Source organism: Clinocottus analis, unplaced genomic scaffold, assembly GCF_023055335.1.
Source record: "Clinocottus analis isolate CAN_PGR_092001 unplaced genomic scaffold, fCliAna1.0.p SCAF_6, whole genome shotgun sequence".
Classification (NCBI taxonomy): Eukaryota; Metazoa; Chordata; class Actinopteri; order Perciformes; family Cottidae; genus Clinocottus; species Clinocottus analis.
This window is the reverse complement of record NW_027176218.1, coordinates 21445492-21464215: the sequence shown is the minus strand read 5'-3', so window position 1 is coordinate 21464215 and position 18724 is coordinate 21445492. Positions and strand designations below refer to the sequence as shown.

The 18724-nt window shown below is 43.5% G+C and overlaps 2 protein-coding genes across 4 annotated transcripts in view; one reads left to right on the top strand and one right to left on the bottom strand.

The window, feature by feature from the left end:
• Nucleotides 1-262: 262 nt before the first annotated feature.
• On the bottom strand, nucleotides 263-8090 carry ces3 (carboxylesterase 3). 2 transcript variants are annotated; one of them, XM_068602953.1, is made up of 13 exons: nucleotides 7985-8090; nucleotides 7265-7466; nucleotides 7038-7176; nucleotides 5659-5792; nucleotides 5405-5558; nucleotides 4366-4470; nucleotides 3980-4081; nucleotides 3109-3249; nucleotides 2935-3015; nucleotides 1817-1958; nucleotides 1523-1672; nucleotides 1325-1397; nucleotides 263-557 (listed from the first exon to the last, which is right to left on the bottom strand). In XM_068602953.1, exons 1-13 carry the CDS (start codon nucleotides 8049-8051, stop codon nucleotides 374-376), a joined length of 1674 nt encoding a protein of 557 aa, XP_068459054.1. In that variant the 5' UTR covers nucleotides 8052-8090; the 3' UTR covers nucleotides 263-373. The 2 variants fall into 2 exon arrangements, with proteins under 2 accessions (XP_068459054.1, XP_068459056.1); XM_068602955.1 differs by having other exon boundaries at nucleotides 7265-7463; nucleotides 7985-8061.
• A 7129-nt stretch (nucleotides 8091-15219) lies between these two features.
• The window catches only part of zfpm1 (zinc finger protein, FOG family member 1), an 86783-nt gene continuing 83278 nt past the window's right edge, over nucleotides 15220-18724 (top strand). For both annotated transcript variants that reach the window (XM_068603585.1, XM_068603587.1), the window contains exon 1: nucleotides 15220-15798. In XM_068603585.1, the coding sequence (XP_068459686.1) occupies nucleotides 15759-15798 (40 nt within the window). In that variant the 5' untranslated portion in view covers nucleotides 15220-15758. The remainder of the gene's footprint in view (nucleotides 15799-18724) is intronic.

The window sequence follows — 18724 nt, the reverse complement described above, 5'->3', positions numbered from 1 at the left end:
TCATTTCATTTAAAAAAAAAGGCTGGAATAATTCTAAAACAAAGCAGAGGGTAAACTAAGATTAGATTAGATTTGAGTAGAAGTAATATTATACTATAATTTAGGAGTTTCCTAAATTATCTGTGCACTTGTTTCTTTGAGGGAACATCAAATTACTTCTGAATAATACACACGCACACACACACACACACACACACACACACACACACACACCATGTCGAAAGACAACCCTTACATGGAATTAACACACTTGCAAAAGAAGGCCAGTAAATCCTTTAATAAATGTGTGCAGGCAGGCATTAACATTATTAGTCATCAAGGAGGCGTAATAACTCTCAAACTCTGCACCATTACAAATATGACAACGTGCAGATCAGTTTCCAGCTTTGGCCGCTGCTGCTAACTCTTCCAGCTTCTGAGGCAGGACGACGGTAACAAAATGGACCCGGTCGTTCTTCAGTTTCTGTCTCACAGTCTGCGTCAGGCCCAGCTCCAGGTACTCCTGCTTCTGCCTGTCATACTGAGGCCAGACGACGAGCCCGGGGCCGTTGGGAGAGCTGCAGACACATGCAACCATGTCAGCGATGCAGCAAGAGAAGCTGCTACGCTCGGCCTCCAGAATGCATTTCTTTGTCCCTGCACACTGACACTTTTATAGCGCGCACTCATGCACATTATGTGAGGCATGTACTTCCTGCTTTTGAATCAGCCTACTTATCTTTCTATTCAACTCCATTATATGAAATGTGAAATATTCACACATGTATGCACGTTCTGCTGAACATGTTCCTCTTTGCGCTGCTGCATCCCAGTATAATGTTGACCTTGCAACAGGTAACTGTACCAGTGAGTGTCAGTGAGCCTCTCCAGCCAGTCTACCACTGATTATTTATTAATACACTGCAGGGAATGGGGTTATTAATACACACATATATAATATGTATCTACTAGATATCACCAGGTAATTACTTACATTAAGGCAATTATTAATTGTGAATTGTATTACAGGTTTTCTGTAATTTTACATATGCACATGAGGTATTTTAAATATGTGCTAATTTTCATGTGTTTCCAGGCTCAGGCTGAGCCAGGCTCAAAATGATTATTTCCCTTTGTTGACATCTCAGAGTCAAATGTGTTTACAGGTGGATTCTTCCCACTACAGAACATTATAGCATCCATTAAGCTGAGAGACTGAACATACAACCAGCACAGTGAGCGCCTTAGAACTGCAAATATAAGATCCTTCTCTGTGGGATCGGCCTGTTTTTCTATGAACATATTGATTAGTGCAGCTTTAATGTTGTTCTTGGTGCTTGCTCACCCGGTCCGGGTGAAACTGCCCCAGTATGACATCATGGTCCTACAGAGTCCTTCATCCTCCTTGGTGATGTTGCCTGAAGATGGGACAGGAAGTGACTTCAGTGCTTTTATGCTGTGTAATCCATTCATTCCTTTATTTATCCCACCAAGGCCATGTCTGACGCCTCACACGTTTGTAATGACAAGACGTGTAACCCACCTATGATCTGTACATGTCCGGTCCAGAAGCATGCGCCGAACATGTAGGCGACATCATCTCCGTGATCCGCCTTCACGAAGCTGGGTCTGGTGTCTTTGTGAATCTCGGGGCGGTGCACAAACTCATACATGTAAACCGGAGCGCCGGCGTCTGAATCCATCGAGGGGACGACAGAGAAAGGGGTGCACGTTTGAGATTAAGGTCAAAGGTCAACAGAGATCCCTACAGGGGGGATGTATGAACTCTGTGAGGCTTCCCTCATGACATCACGCGCTCTGGAACGCACTTCCTGACCTGAGTGGGATCCGGCCGTCGTGACGACAGGCAGCGTCATCAGCTGGTCCCCCATTATCTCGGTGAATGCGTCTCTGACCTCCTCCGGCGTTTTGGCGTCTTTCAGGTACTCGTCGGCGATGAGATCGTTGGCGGAGGAGGCCTGGAGCGGGGAGGAGGGGCGGAGCTTAAGGTTTCCATTCTGCAGCGAATTCTCATTGGCAAGAAAGATGACCTCACGACCTCTAATCAAAAGGCCGGACCCGTCCATTGTGTAAATATCATTCATGTCCGATGTGATGAATATGGAAGCCCATTTCCGCCACAAAGACAAAAAAAGGAAGTCATAATTATGACTTCTATCAGTATCTATTTAAGATGTGAGGGTGGATTAAGTTTGAAAAATGGAAATAAACTGTTGTTATTTATCCGACTACCAACTTGTTGGGAATAAATAATTAACATAATAACATAATAATTGGGAAATAAAAAGTAATGGTAATGAAAATATGAATGAAAATGAAACATAAACTGTTCAATAATGACAAAATTGTCATATGAAATAAATATAAATGAAAAAAAAACTCCCCAGCCTCAATTAATCTTTTGGAAACTGCGCAAAAAATCTTTCATTTTAAGTCCCAGCATGCCCCATTCAAACAATCTTTTGGCATAAAATAAGTCATTTTTCCATTTTTGAAGCAAACAACACAGTTTTTTGACTGAAACTCCTTCCTAACAGGCCAAGGCTTTGTTTTATTAATTTTTTTGTATTATTATTGTATTATATTACGATTCTTTACGTCCTAATTTTTCCAAAAAGGTGTCTTATAGACGCTCCAGGAGGCATTTTGGGGGAATCTGGCTCACATCATGCTGGATGTTCATAGTTACAATCAAAATATCTTTTTAAAAGTGATTTTTTTGCAGTTATACGTTTGTTTCATAAGACTTTGCTGAACAAATAAATACAATAAACAATAGTATTGGAATTAATTTGGGGTTCCTACGACGACTCAAACACAGGAGAAAAACACTCAAACAGGGAAAAGGAGGTCTGCAGCCAAAAATTGCTTTCCACAGTTTTCAACGGGTTAAAGTCAACCACTCATCAAATAGCAGCATTGCTCAGATCTCACCCCTGCAGGATAGAACTGGTTCATCCAGGCCATCACTGACTCTCTGTTCATGCCCTTCTCCCAGCCAGGTGAGACAAAGTTCTGTGGTGGGACAAAGCTTCAGAATAAGTTCAACATGAAGTCCTGGACTCGCCACAGAGGCCGTGTGCAGTGCATCACTTCCTACTGAGTGACCTTAGGGAGGAGCCATCCAAACTCATGGTTGGTTATTCCCATCATCACTGGAATCTTCATCATTTCTCCCTTCTTCAGCAGCTCCTGTGCTGTGTCCATGAGAAACACTCCGTCCACCACGGCTCCCAGGTAGAGTTTCATCTGAACACAGGACACAACTTTCAGTGGCTGTTCAGCAGCTGATGGGCGTTCACAGGCTGCCACCTGGAGGCTGAAGGCAGTTACAGCACTTGAAATTCAGATTTGGCATTTTATGCTGAAGCTTTTTACTGTTTCCATCAGTTTGCTCACTCTGTGTGATATGCCAGCTCTTCCCCTGACATGCACTGTGGCTATATGGATGGTGTACCATGCGTATACTACTCCTTATATGAATAGTTTCTGTCACATTCATGTAATGTGTTGTAACTCTGTTACGTTGCTCATTCTGGTCACATGACATCTGTTGCTTCTGTCCATCCTGATAGAGGATCCTCCTCTGTTGCTCTATGAAGGTTTCTTCCCCTTTTTTCCCAGTAAAAGGGTTTTACTATCTTTATTTGGGGAGTTTTTCCTGATCCAATATGAGGTCATGGGACAGAGATGTCATGTGTACAGATTGTAAAGTCTGCCGAGACAAATTGGTGATTTTGGGCTGTACAAAATAAATAAACTGAAACTGAAAACTGGTTCATTTTTAAATATATATATTTTTTAAATTGCCCTTTCAGTAATTCCACAACCTCGAAATGTCCTTCTATCTAAAAACACACAGAACTTTGTAAAATGAAAAGGTTTTCTGGTCAGTGTTGGCCTCCTTATCTAACTAGCAACAGAAGGATCCAGGAAATGCAATAAAACACTCAATCAGTTTCTTTAACAGGACATTTACCTTTTTACTTATATCAACAAGCTCGTCTTTACTTTTCCCCTTCACACACTGGACCAGTTCCTCTGTGCTGTTGCGGTCGCATCCAGCGAGTTGGGCAACAATCTACGTATAAGCAAGAGAGCCATGAAAAACAATTGTGACTAGCTGGGGAGCGTTAGCAGCTAAAGAGAGCTAACACAGTGCTAAAATGAGCTTAAAAGTTGTTTTACACTCATCAGGTGGACACAAACCAGACTTCAATGAACATCTAATAACTTTATCAGGTCAGTGTTATGTTTTTATCTTGATTCATCAAGTGTTGCCCACTGAAGAAATCAACTAATACTGCTTTGTTCATAGTAGATGTTACAAACATGCTAATCTGCTCAGTTCACATATTACAGTACCTTGGCATGATTTAGAGGATGCTTGGTAGTGTAAGCCCCGAGTGTTGCAACTCCACTCTGAAAGATTGCCCTCTGAAACAATCCTTTAGCTTGTGGACTGAGAGTCTGTTCATGAGGAAGGACACAAGGAGAAATGTTTTAGAGAACCATGTTGAACCATGTTGTTATATATATATATATATATATATATATATATATATATATATATATATATATATATATATATATATATATATATATATATATATATATATATATATATATATATGTATATATATATATATATATATATATATATATGTATATATATATGTATATATACATGTATATATACGTGTGTATATATGTATATATATATACATATATACATATATATATATGTATTTGTATATATATATATATATATGTATTTATGTATATATATATATATACATATATACACACGTATATATACATGTATATATACATATATATATATATATATATATATATATATATATATATACATACACACATATATACACTTATCACATATACATACATATATACACATATATATACACATACACGTATATATATATTTACACACACATATATATATATATATATATATGTATATATATATATATATATATATACATATACATATATACACACATATACATACATATATTTATATACATATATACACATATACATATATATACACATATACATATATACATACATATACATATATACATTTATATATATACACACACACACACACACACACACACACACACACACACACACACACACACACACACACGTGAGTTAATATCAAATCCACTGCGTAGTTGTACGTCTCATAAAAACAGCAACAGCTGCACCAACACTTCAGCACACACACTTTCCTAAACGTTCCTCTCCAGATGAGCATCGGGTCATTCTTTAACCACAACACTCATAAGCATTCACATGATCACGGTGCGTTCATTAATTCGACCTGTGGCGGCCCACCGACACATGTCCAGATGTGCAACTGTGTGTAACGTACCAGTATAGAGGCGCTGATGCCTCCTGCGGACTCTCCAGCCACTGTGATCGCTTGTGGATCGCCGCCAAAGGCCTGGATATTTTCCTGCACCCATCTCAGTGCTGCCAGCTGGTCCAATAAACCCCAGTTGCCCTGGGCGTGCTCGTCTCCGGTGCTTTGAAACGGGACAACTTTGACTTCTTAGACAGTCGTCTCGCTGAGAAAGCTGTGGACATATATCTTGACTCGAAATGTGACGAGCGGCACAATCTTACCTCAGGAATCCCAGGATGCCGAGGCGATACTGGATAATAACCACCACTATGTTTTCATACGCAGCCAATGGAGCGCCGTCATACTGAGAAGCTGCACCGATTGCCAGACCTCCTCCGTGGATCCAGAGCATCACCTTGAAGACACAGGAAGCCGCCTGCTGGTCACAGCTGAGCTCTCCAGCACGGTAACAAAGGAAAGCCGACAGGCCGGCCACTATCAACTGATTTATGATGAATGCTGTGTCCAAAACTGCACTGGTTGGAGTCAATGGTTGCGTGTCCATTAAACACTGATTGCATGAGCATCATTGTAGCAAGACTATGACGTAAGCACTGAAAATAGTTGAAGTGTAAGCATTAAAAGAATGAACTGCATGTCGAAGTGTAATAGCTGAAATAGGAGTAAGAGATGAAAGTCAGTTAGTCAGTGGTCCTCAACCAGAATTAATGGAAAAAAATCAAATCAAGCTCAGAAAAATGTTTTATTCTGAAAAAAGACCGGATGCATCCATCTGCGCCTAACCTCAGACGTAACTTCTTAACACATTACGCGACAGTTACCCCAAATTATGAAACTTCAAAGTCCGTTTCAACTTGGTGCTCTGGATTAAAATCAAGGCAGAGCATCCTTGAGATCACCAACTCTGAAAACCCTGCCTCCATTTTCAACATCCTATCTTTGTGAAGCGGGTTCACAATAAAAGAAAATAAAGGTTTAAATTAAGCAGTAGACTGAACATAAAGGTTTAAATTAAGCAGTAGACTGAACATAAAGGTTGAATTTACGTGACGTTGTCTCCCATCACATTGAGATGTGACCGGCTCAAAGCAGAGAAACCAGCTCAGCTCGTATCATTTTATTTTGTCATATGTATGACGTCGTATTCATCGCCCACACCGTGAAGGCCCGTGGAAATATTGTCTGACACACAACCGGTCTGAGGCGTAAAAAAGCTTGTGGACCGCTGAGTTAGGGAACAGAGATGAAAGCAGTTGAGGCTTCTCGTCAACTAGAAAGCACTGAAAGTAGATGAAGTGTCACAGTTGTGACATCACAACGGTGCGGTCCTGCCGGCTCGTTTTTAAAGGCACAGTGTCTGAATACGGGCTTGCACCTGCTTTACAGTCTAAAAAACAGACGTAAGCTTCACATTCTACAATATGGGACATTGAATAAACAGTAGCAGGATCATATTTGTAAGAAAGCTAGCTAACAAGCTAGCCATGCTGAAACAGCCACTATGATAATACTGACTCTGACAGGGCTGGACAACGCTAACATGAACATCTCCAGAAGTCAGTGCAGTCCCTTCATGCTTTGCTGGACTTCATGTCCACTGAGAGGAGACGCCTGCACACCATCTCTCTGTTCAACCCACCGGCAATTTGTCCCCTCCTGCTGCCTCAGCCGGAGTGTATACGTTCAGATACAGGCAGTCCTCTGAGAGCTCCGGTGGGGTGAAGCGCACCGACATGTCCCTCGTAAGGTTCACAACTATATCTGGATCTTGGATGCACCTGAAATACAGAGACATAGAAGTGTGCATCATCCAGAGAGACATTAATGATCCGCTAATTGATGACTCAGCGGTCGCCCAGGTCTTACATGGGAGGCTGGTGGGTGCAGTCTCTCTCCCCCTCCCACGGCTCGGCATCCTGGGGGGCCGCAAAGCGGAGGGGCCCCACGGGGGGCCGGGCGAAGGGCAGCCCCAGGTATTGCTTCACCCTCCTCTCCGTGCCTTTCACCGTCACATATTGCCCTCTGATTTGGCCATTTTTCAGAGAGACCACGGGGTCAACGCTCCCTGCTGAATACCAGGTCAGAGTGCGTTGAAGGGCCATGCCGACGTTTGTGCAAAGTTACACTACCGTTTATTTGACATCACAGACAGACATTTCCAACGTCATGCCGGGCTTCCTTTTTGGTTTTTCAATGTGTTGAACGTTGAAGTTATTACAGTAAACTGTGCCATACATGGACGTGATTATTAAAAACAACAACAACAAAACTGCAGTGTCAATCCAGGGAAATCCCTTAATCCAGCTATTGTTTTAGAAAAGCCTTTCCAAACCTCTGGAGAAAAAAAACCCAACTCAAGTTACAACAAAGCTGTTATTGTTAGCTCCTGAAAAGTTGACAATGTAAATCTGGTTCCATTTAGCCAAATATTGTCCTTTTTCTTCTTCTTCTTCTCTGTAACCGATTTGTGTTATTTGTTCCACATCTCAGGCTGATATGGGACGTTATAAAAGTTGAGCATTACTCAGACAGGCGGTGCATCACACGCCGTGTCCCCATACGAGGTGAAACAAAGTGTTTTCTTACCTGTCGCTGACTCGGCAATCGCCGTCAGCAAAGGAAGGAGCGACACAACCAACAGCGCTGCTCTCATCGTGACCGGCTCCAGGAAACACAGAGAACTACTGCTGCCCCTGTCCTGGTCCTCTAGCACCACCCTGCCCGCCCACACACACACACACACACACACACACACACACACACACACACATGATGTCCCAACAGCTCCACGTAGTATAACACGTATTGATTTAACCTCTAATGCACGATACGAGGAACTGTGATGAAATCCTGCTCTTTGACCTCTGCAGCTGTAGACATAGTATTTAAAATACTTGGTATACTTTCTGATGATTCACTAAACACACAATGTTCCCTTCTTCTGATTGGATTGAACAGAGAAAAATGTTTATCATAGTTGATTGATTCAGACAAAGGTGGGAATTGACTGACTCACATTATGCTAAATCACTTCGGTGAGTTATGGCAGTTTACACAAAGACGGTCCGGTTATGTCTTTTCAGAAGTATATTGTTGCTTTTTGTGTGTGTTTGATTTCTAACTTTACTTGCATCGCAGACTCCTGCTGCTGCGAAGAGGCCTTCCCTATTTTGACAGCTGGACGACATTCCTCTCGCACTTTGTCCTTCACAGAGAAGAGAAGATAAAGCAGCGCTGCAAAAACAATGAATTCTGTGTTTCCAAAACCTGATATATCCTCTTCCTCGCTCCCACAAAGCTTCACGAGAATGAAAGACATTGTTGCGCTGGGCGACATGTGTCTGCATGACCGTGGACACACACACAGGAGTACATTTTCACTCAATCCCACTCGTGGATTAATCTGCGGGCGAGGATGGTCCCTGACAAATGCATTATGGCTCGTTTGAAATTCAAAGCCTGTCATCAGAAAATTTCAACATTTTGAACCAGATTCACATTAAAAAAAAAAGGAGTATGACATTCATGACGGTTCCGTTTTAGTTTTCACCTGCTCCTCCCAAAACCTAGTCCACTGGTTGGTTAACTGGGAGATACTATAGCCTATCTTTGGACCCCATGACATGATCAATGCTCGTTAAAACACAGGGTTAGCGCCTCATGAGGCTCTGGGAGGCGGAGTACTAATAAACCCTGCTAGCTTCTCTGACCTCGACATCCTCGATGCAGTGACAACCCGACTGCAGTGGAAACCTTGAGTTTGGAGCGTTCTGGTGAATTTCTATGCCCCAGTTGTCAGAGGAAATGTTTTTTCCTGACTCAACCTGCAGCGCTGTCAGTTCTCCTCCAGTCAAAGTGGAGCCATGACGCAAAGTGCGCCATCTTGTTTCTGTCTGCAAATGCCCCCGAGAATCACTATTGTCTGTCTAATGTCTATTCCTAGTGCGGTTTTATTTCCAACATGTCGGCCGACATGAACTGTGGCGATTTTGCATGTGAACATTTTGGTGGGGGACACACAACACTGTTTTAATGACGCAATCCAAACCGACCACAGATATATCATATTGATCCCATGCTCTCACTGCCGTGTGAGGAAGAGAGAGGAGACTGTGACCAGCGTATCATCAGAGACGACCACATTCCAGCCAAACAATGTCATCTCAAATCCCACAATGAAGACCTGACATATCTTACTGTGCCAACACATAGGACTCAACATCAATTCACTAACAAGGACCACGCTACTGGTAACTGGTGTTGGTGAAAGGTTTATTCAGAATCGTTGGGTTCTTGAGCTGGAGAGGGGTGAGGAGGAAAGGGGAAGAGTGGATGAGGGTCGAGGGTGAGGGACGTGGGATCAGGGTTGAGGGTTGTGGATGAGGGGTACGGGATGGGGGTAATGGTTAGGGATGAGGGTTGAGGGTCAAAGGGCGGTGCATGAGGGATGAGGGTTGATGGTTGAGGGTGATGGATGTGGGGTAAGGGTCGAGGGGTAATGGATGTGGGGTAAGGGATAGGTCATAGGGGTTAGGGATGAGCTGGAGGGGGGTGAGGAGGAAAGGTGAAGAGGGGATACGGATCAAGGGTGATGGATGTGGGATGAGGGTTGAGGGTCAAGGGGTGATGGATGAGGATCGAGGGTTGAAGGGTGGTGGATAAGGGATGAGGATGGAGGGTCAAGGGGTGATGGATGAGGGTTGAGGATTGAGGGGTGGTGGATAAGGGATGAGGGTTGAGGGTCAAGGGGTGATGGATGAGGGATGAGGGTTGAGGGTCAAGGGGTGGTGGATGAGGATTGAGGGTTGAGGGGTGGTGGATAAGGGATGAGGGTTGAGGGTCAAGGGGTGATGGATGTGGATTGAGGGTTGAGGGGTGGTGGATAAGGGATGAGGATGGAGGGTCAAGGGGTGGTGGATGTGGATTGAGGGTTGAGGGGTGGTGGATAAGGGATGAGGGTTGAGGGTCAAGGGGTGGTGGATGAGGATTGAGGGTTGAGGGGTGGTGGATAAGGGATGAGGATGGAGGGTCAAGGGGTGGTGGATGAGGATTGAGGGTTGAGGGGTGGTGGATAAGGGATGAGGATTGAGGGTCAAGGGGTGGTGGATGTGGATTGAGGGTTGAGGGGTGGTGGATGAGGGATGGGGATTGAGGGTTGAGGGATGATGGATAAGGGATGAGGATTGAGGGTCAAGGGGTGATGGATAAGTGATGAGGGTTGAGGGTCAAGGGGTGGTGGATAAGGGATGAGGATTGAGGGTTGAGGGGTGGTGGATGAGGATTGAGGGTTGAGGGGTGGTGGATAAGGGATGAGGATTGAGGGTTGAGGGGTGGTGGATGAGGGATGAGGGTTGAGGGATGATGGATGAGGGATGAGGATTGAGGGTCAAACAGTGATGGATGAGGATTGAGGGTCAAGGGGTGGTGGATGGGGGGTAAGGGATGGGAGGTAGTGGTTTGGGTTGAGGGTTGAGGGTCAAGGGGTGGGGGGTAAGGGATGGAGAATAGGGGTTAGGGATGAGATAAAGGAGTGAGGGTTGCGGGGTGAGGGATGAAAGAGGCGGGTTTGGTGCGCCGGTTGAGGCGTACGGCCATCAGTGGCGTCCGGGGAGTAGAGACTGAGGGTGGGAGCCGACTCGTGGAAGCTCTGTGGGAAGGGAGAGACAACGGTAACATGGACATCCTGCTCTAGAGGTCAGTGGGGTGGGTGGGAGGGATGTGGAGACTGAGTTAAGGAGGGAGTGGACGGGTTAATTGCGTTTGAGAAGCCGGATGCGCGGGAGAATATAATTATAATATAATTATTATTTTAAGAAATGCCTCATACAACATGCAATGTAGACACCAATACAAAGCAAAGACAAAGATAACAACCCCCCGACAAGGATAATTAATTGACTTGTAAGTAGGGAGCTGTATTACTGATGCAAATATTTAATATGCACACAATACACAGAACAAATACGCAGAAATAATCAACGGTATAATCAAAGGTTTTACCATCAGTAGTTTCCTGAACTCTCTATTCTTATCAGGTATTACTTATGACTAGATATCAATGTCATTTTGCAGTGTGGGAATCTCACGTTCTGCACGAAAAATATGAGATTTTGTGCTGTTTTAACACTGTTTACACTTTATATATGCTGTAAGATTTGCATTCATTTCCCCACCAAATGCTACTTTCACTGTACATTCAACGCTTGGCACAAATGAGTAGTTTCAACTGGTTGCGAACTCCAACATCACCTCTAGATGGCGCCAAATCCTACACACTGTTATATCAATTTTGTCAAGAAGTCCGCCATGTCTTAAGCTTTTAACTCATGTCATGTGTGACAGTTGTTTGTGATGATTGTCTCAATGTTTATGCTGCCCTCTCAGCCAGGAGCCGTTCCATAATTTACACCAAGGAAAGTGAGGCTTGAAGTACAAAACCTGACTCGAATAAACCGAACAAAACCATAATGGTCAGTTCAAGTTCACCAAATCAGACTAGTTGTAGTCAAGATACTGGAACGTGCGTTCCAACACCCACACTACTGCACTATTTGGTCTGCCAGAAAAGGATGTAGACGTCCCAATACAAGATGTCAAATGCCATGTGCCAGAAGTACCAGGATGTCCGACTGCATCCGGTCACATTGTGTATGGGATGGAAGCCCCCATGCTTTACTGGCTTTTCTGACCCACAATCCCCTGTGGATATATAAGCGCGAGGGTCAAAGGTCAATGTTACGAGGAAGTAGAGTGTCACATGAACACATACTGCATGCAGCTGTACCGGCGGCTGCAGTGTGGAGTGTGAGTGTGTATCGTAAACGGCCCGAGAGCAGCAGTCCACCTCAGATGATGCGGAACACCGGGATTGGCTCATAGAAATCCCATCATGTTGGCATTTGGGTGGAGTCAGATGACAGTAATTCATGATTAGTCAGCATTATAAATACTAGAACATGTATTTCGGCTCTCAGAGAAGCTTGCAGAGCCATCGCGCCACCTGCACCAGCAAAAGTTCTCAAAATGTATGTTTGCTTTTCAGAGGCCCTTTTATTTGTCACAGCTGACATTCTTGAAGACTATTCCACTTTCCAGAATGTTCATGTTGCACAATGTGAATAAAACCATTACAATAACTATACCTCAAAAGATACACACTCTTAAAACACAACCGAACCCCTGTGTGTCATCTTGAGCTGACGACTGGAAAACAAGATACAAATATACAAGTAGGATCGACATCAATGCATGAGGTCATGTTCCAAAGAAATGTCCAAAGCACGACCCAATGCTGGAGAGAAAAGAAAGAAAGGCAAGTTATTCCCAACAAGGCTGCCATTTCAGTGAAGATGGTGCATGTTCATGAGGACAGGAACATCATGCCGATGCTTTCATACAGTCACAAGGGCTCACTGGATGGTTTGATGAGTATAAACATGATGCACACATGTGGTGATATGACGAGGAGGACTGATCTGAGGGCCAACGTGGAACAACACTTTACTCAGACCCTTCCGCTTGAGTTTTCCTCTGTACATGTATTATGTGTAGCCAACACGCTACCATTGTAATGAACCAAACCATGTCCATCATCCTCGAGCCTGGTCTCCATTTCACTGCAAGGTTTAGGTCTGCCGAGCATGACGAGACCATGACGGGACCGCTCAGCTCTGGGAGGTACTGCTGTGATTTGAAAGGTGGCCACTAGATGGCAGCAGTGAATTTAGCTGGTCGGGAGCCAAGTACCAACTCCAGCTCCAGCTCCAGCTCCAGCTCCAGCTCCAGCTCCACCTCCAGCTCCAGCTCCACCTCCACCTCCAGCTTCACCTCCACCTCCACCTCCAGCTCCAGCTCCAGCTTCAGCTCCAGCTCCAGCTCCAGCTTCAGCTCCAGCTCCAGCTCCAGCTCCAGGTCCAGCTCCAGCTCCTCTCCATGTTAGTGTCAAAACACAGGAGCATATTTGGACCCCAAAGGGTTGCTAGTTTAAATGCCTAGATGAAATGAAACTTCCTATCTTCAGCCAGGTTCCTTGAGTTACAGTTGACTGACGTGGTGGTTTGTTCCCATATGGAAGGATATGAGAGATCTTTATCCTGCTATATCGGTTATTTCAAGGGATGTAAACACACCTTTAAACTAAAGTTCTAATTTGATGCATATTAGAAAATAAATAACCTTTCAATAATGGAAATCAATTTCTGAATAGGTGGTAAATATATTTCCCTGATGAATGTCCCTGCAATATAAAAATGAAGTTATTAAAACAGTATCTTGATAGAGTGTGTGATGAAACAACAGCGAGAACACACACAAACTTGATTTTTAAAAAAAAATGCTGTTTATAATTTAGTGTTTGTATTTGGCACTGAAAACAAGTTTGATAAAATGGTGTCTGTATCCACAAAATCTATCAAACCCACAATATGCATCAGAGTGTACTGCTGCGTTTACACTTTGAGTAGTACCTAAAGTAATAACTCCAATCTGAGTCATCCGAGCAGGAAACTAAAGCAGCCTGTCGTCAGCCCAAAAGGAAATCCTGCTAATCTCATGTCTGTATCACATTTGAACAGGAATCAAAGTACAGTACAATGAAAGCACATTTCACCCTTGATGAAATACGATTTTAAAAATAAATAAATATATGATATGAAGATATTTTGGTGCCAATTACATGAAAATCCAAATTTGGACTCACAAAAAGTTGTGAGTGCCAAAGATTTAAGAATTCTTGAAAACTATTCTTCTTCATTTGGGGTGAACAGAAAAGTTTATGAGATACAATCTAAAGGGGAAACAAAACAAAGGCAAAAAAAAGCAACTACTCTAACTTTTCTGAGATATTAAACATTTCCCTTATTCATTTATTTACACAACAAAACAGTGAAATAAGATAGGATAAGATAAAATAATCCTTTATTAGTCCCTCAGTGGGGAAATTACAGGATTACAGCAGCACTGCTCACGAGTAAATAATAATAATAAGATAAAAAGAATCAAGTAATATAAATAAACAGTAGAACGGTAATAAAACAGATTAAAAATTAGCAGTAAAAAAGAATATTAATACACAGATAGGAAAAATATATATATATACAGATGGAATATAAAATGTATACATATATATACACATCACTGTAAATATATAGTATTTACAAGTAATATAAATAAACAGTAAAACGGTAATAAGACAGATTAAAAGTTGGCAGTAAAAAAAGAATATTAATACACAGATGGAATAAAAATGTATGTATGTATATATATATATATATATATATATATATATATATATATATATATATATATTATATATACACATCACTGTAAATATATAGTATTTACAAGTAATATAAATAAACAGTAAAACGGTAATAAAACAGATTAAAAGTTGGCAGTAAAAAAAGAATATTAATACACAGATGGGAAAAATATACATATACAGATAGAATAAAAAAATTATATATATATATATATATATATATATATATATATATATATATATATATATATATATATATATACATCACTGTAAATATATAGTATTTACAATATACAATTAATATTTTAAAATGTTTCACAGTACCTGTGAACATACTTAACTTCACATTTAAGTTCTGGCGTATTTCATGGAGTTCTACAATTACCACGGCGTAAAAGTACGACTATAACATGCATTTTATTTAATTGTGATAGATAAAAACTGTCATGCTGTACGTGTATCATTTTGAGCCAATGGGAGACGAGTGCGGGGCCTACGTCAGACGTAAGGGGCGTTCCCGCGGCGCGTCTTCTCCTCAGTAGTAAGCGGAGTTGACTGTAGCGCTCGTGCTCCATTGGAAGTGTCTCCCCGCTTCAGTGACAGTACCGGAGGACGAGTGGGCGGACCGGGCGACACGAAAGTTCACAGAAAACCTCAGCAGCCGCCCCGCTCGCCGCCAGAGAACTGTTCGTCTTCGTCCCGGTGGTATATCGCTGAAGACGGCTCACGGTGTGCGAACAGACGCGCCGGGGAATGCGGCGGCGGCTCGCCCGCGGCGAAGGGAATAACGTTAGCAGGAAAGCGGCGAGAAAGGTGAGGCGAAGAAGGCGTTTTTAAATGCTCGTGTCGGAAAGAGGGGGATTGGGAGAACAGTGACAAGTGAGCGGACTCAGCCACAGGTTGGCCCCACGGTAGCTGTCGTGGCAGAAGATATCAAAGTGCAGGCGTCGGGTCATGCGGATTTCTCCGGTCGCTGTTCGGAGCGCCGCGTCGCAGCAATAAAGCGAAGAGAGACGAGAGAGAAGAAGCCGAACACCGAAGAAGCAGACCGCTCCTCCCGTCCGCCACAGCGGGGCTCCCAGTCGGAGAAGAAGAGCCACCATGTCCCGCAGGAAGCAGAGCAAACCCCGGCAGATAAAGCGTAAGGATGAAACGAGCCGACTGCTTAATGTTGTGTTTGTTGTTGTTGTTGTTGTTGTTGTTGTGAGTGTTGGAGCAGTTGCAGTGTGTGGAGAACCACGCGCGCTCCGGGGAAGAAGCCGCATGTTTTTTTTTTGTTTTTTTTACGCGGCGCTTCGGTTGAACTGTGCGTTCCCCCACAAAGTTAATCATTAGTCGCTGCAACGCGGGTCTGTGTCGACAGTAGTTTTATGACACCGTGTTGTTTTTTTGTTTTTTTTATGTATTGCACCGCAACATAAATTAGAGCCACAAGAGGAGACCGTTGCGCACTTGATAACATCAGCAAATGTAACCTTAAAGTGCAAGTTCAATTGAGTTCGCTCGCGCGGCGTTTTTTTTTTTTTTTTTTTTTTTGGGTCCGCGTGACGTGGAGCCGCCGCGCGCCGCCCCGTCTCTCTGGCCACTTTGGCAAGCTTCGCTATCTTTGCACTGTGCGAGAATACACATCTGACACAAGTTCTCATTTATTAGCCTCGAGAAGAATGCTTTGTCCACTGGCAGCTAAAACTGTAGCTGCGGCTTCCTGTTTAATTCTGTTGTGGAAACGTCAGTGTTCTCTGAAAAAGCCGATGTGAACAGAGATAGAGCAGCGATCCGATGTGAGCCCAGATAAAGATTAAAATTGGATCTTTTTTTATTTGTTTTTCTGTCTGAGGCAGCGGCGAGGCCGCCGTTGCATTTCCCCCCCTGGCTTTTCACTTCTCTTTTCCCAGAGATGGGGCGTCAGATAGCCGCCTGGCTGATCTCTCCTGCTGATAGCTGCTTACAATTGGATCTTTTTTTTTTTTTCTTCATCTATCCCTTTAACTCAATAATGCATCTCGGGGCCCGCTTGAAAGGCCTTTTTTTTCTGGGTCTGGCTCTCGGCTGCTCTCCGTGCTTGACGAGCTCTTCCTGTTCATAAAACGTGTGAAGGTTTATCGCTGATATTCAAAATAGATATACAGAGGAAAAAGTTAATGATGTTGCGTGATTAAAGCCCTCCTTTTGGCGCGAGGCACTCTGAGCTGAGAAACAGTCCAAGTTTAATGTCATTGCAGCCTTCTGGAGATGGAAGATTGAGGACAAACATGTGCATGTGTCTGTTTGGAAGCTCCAGCTGGAATGGAAACATGACATCAGAGGGACAGTTTGTTTGGTCACTTATCACATTGAGCAAATAACAATATCTCGTCATCTGTGATTGTGTCCCCGTGTTCCCAGAACATGTGGAGGCTGTAAGGTATCACCTTGCATAAATACAGTTCTAGAGGATATTAATGGTATTTCTAAACCAAGTGTGTACCCTGCCTCTGGTGTATTCAGAAGAAAAAAACATGCCAACAAATCTTTCACGATCTAATGCAAAGCTGGTGGAACTTGGTGGAACAACATCTTGTGTCGGTACCTGTAGGAGGTGTGAGTCATAAAGTTAACTCCACGAGTTGGTCGGCCTGTGCAATGTAAGTCTTAGTTGTCTGGTTAATACGCCTGTATACTCACTTCTTTGCTCCGCCAAAGACCGGTTCATTGGAGAATCTGCAGGTCAAAAACCCAGACAGAGTGGGGGGTCTGGCTCCATAAATGATCTCTGTGATTCCCTCACTTTAAGCCAGGGCTTCAGGGATGACGCCTCTTTGTCGGCCAATCCCGGAAGTTAGCATCGCACCGGCTTCCTCCACAGAAAGCTAATGGGATTTTCTACCCACCGGATAGAAGGCAGAAAATTGTGACAAGATAATCTTCACAAATAAACACCACTTTAATGATTTCTGAAGCGTGAATACAATCAGCAGACGTAGGACGCTAACGCCGGGCTATAGAGGAGCTCCACCACGGTCACATGACCTCACGTCTCCTCCACTGAGCTAGAGGAGGACTGGTGTTCTAGCGAGGACCTGTAGTCGTCTCATTTAGACTTATGGTACCAACCAGCTTGTTTACGACGCGTTAAAGCTTCACAATTCACAATTCGGGTAGTTTTACTGACGTATTTTATGTTGTAGAACAAAAGATTCAAGTGCAAAGTTGCTCACTCATTTCCGGGTTTTTGGACTGTAATAGCATCAGCTACTTTAGCTAGCAAGTAGCTTGACGTTGTGGTTCAATCTGAATGGGCACGTGTTGTCATACAATAATATACACACACAATAACCATTTGAATACATAATCATGACACTTTTGATTGCATTTGTTATTGGACATTATTGCGTAATGTTACGTATCCCACTAATGTAATGATGAGGGGCTAACCATGTGATCAGTAGCTTAAGCAAGCTAACCTGCAAGCTAAGTGATTTTAGTTGCGCTTTGCAGATTAGCGATCGAGATATATCCACTGGGTTGCCATTACGGATCTATCTTGATGTGCCTCTGCAAGTAGTCTATGTAGTCTGTCACTTCCTGTTTTTTTTTCATATGTTTCCATAGAGAGGCCTATCAGCTGTGAACTCCCAGCAGGCACCTACAGTAAAGCCAGCAGCGAGGCCTGGAGATGTTTCCCAGACCCCGAGGCTGATAAACCCAGGCTAGACTTGGCGTGTGTGTTGGAGAGAGAGTGTGTGTGTGTACATATGTGCGTCTCAGGGGTGTTATGGCCGTCTTTATCAGTGCTTCTGGTCCACTATGCTTCCCTGTGCACCAGGCCCCTGCTGCGGTTGAGGCCAGCCAGGCTCTCAGCCCTGTGACTCTCTTGTGATTTGGCAGACATTTTGATAGGAAAGAGTGAGGAGCGATAAGGACTTTGTTCGGCCGGGGTGTGTGCGTGTGTGTGTGTGTGTGTGTGTGTGGGTGGGGGGGTGGGCGCAGTGTGTCCACCATGTTGTTTGGAGCATGCTGCTTGTTGTCACCGATATCACCAATTCTAGTCAGGTCACAGTGTTGAGTTTCATCACTAGCAGTGCTAA

What these genes read in the sequence shown, in the direction of transcription:
- ces3 (XM_068602953.1), bottom strand. Translation starts at nt 8,051, where the DNA reads ATGAGAGCAGCGCTGTTGGTTGTGTCGCTCCTTCCTTTGCTGACGGCG. An exon ending in GGCATCCTGGGATTCCTGAG is followed by an intron (nt 5,559 to 5,658) that starts GTAAGATTGTGC and finishes CCCGTTTCAAAG; the next exon opens with CACCGGAGACGAGCACGCCC. An exon ending in ATCCTCTAAATCATGCCAAG is followed by an intron (nt 4,082 to 4,365) that starts GTACTGTAATAT and finishes GCTTATACGTAG; the next exon opens with ATTGTTGCCCAACTCGCTGG.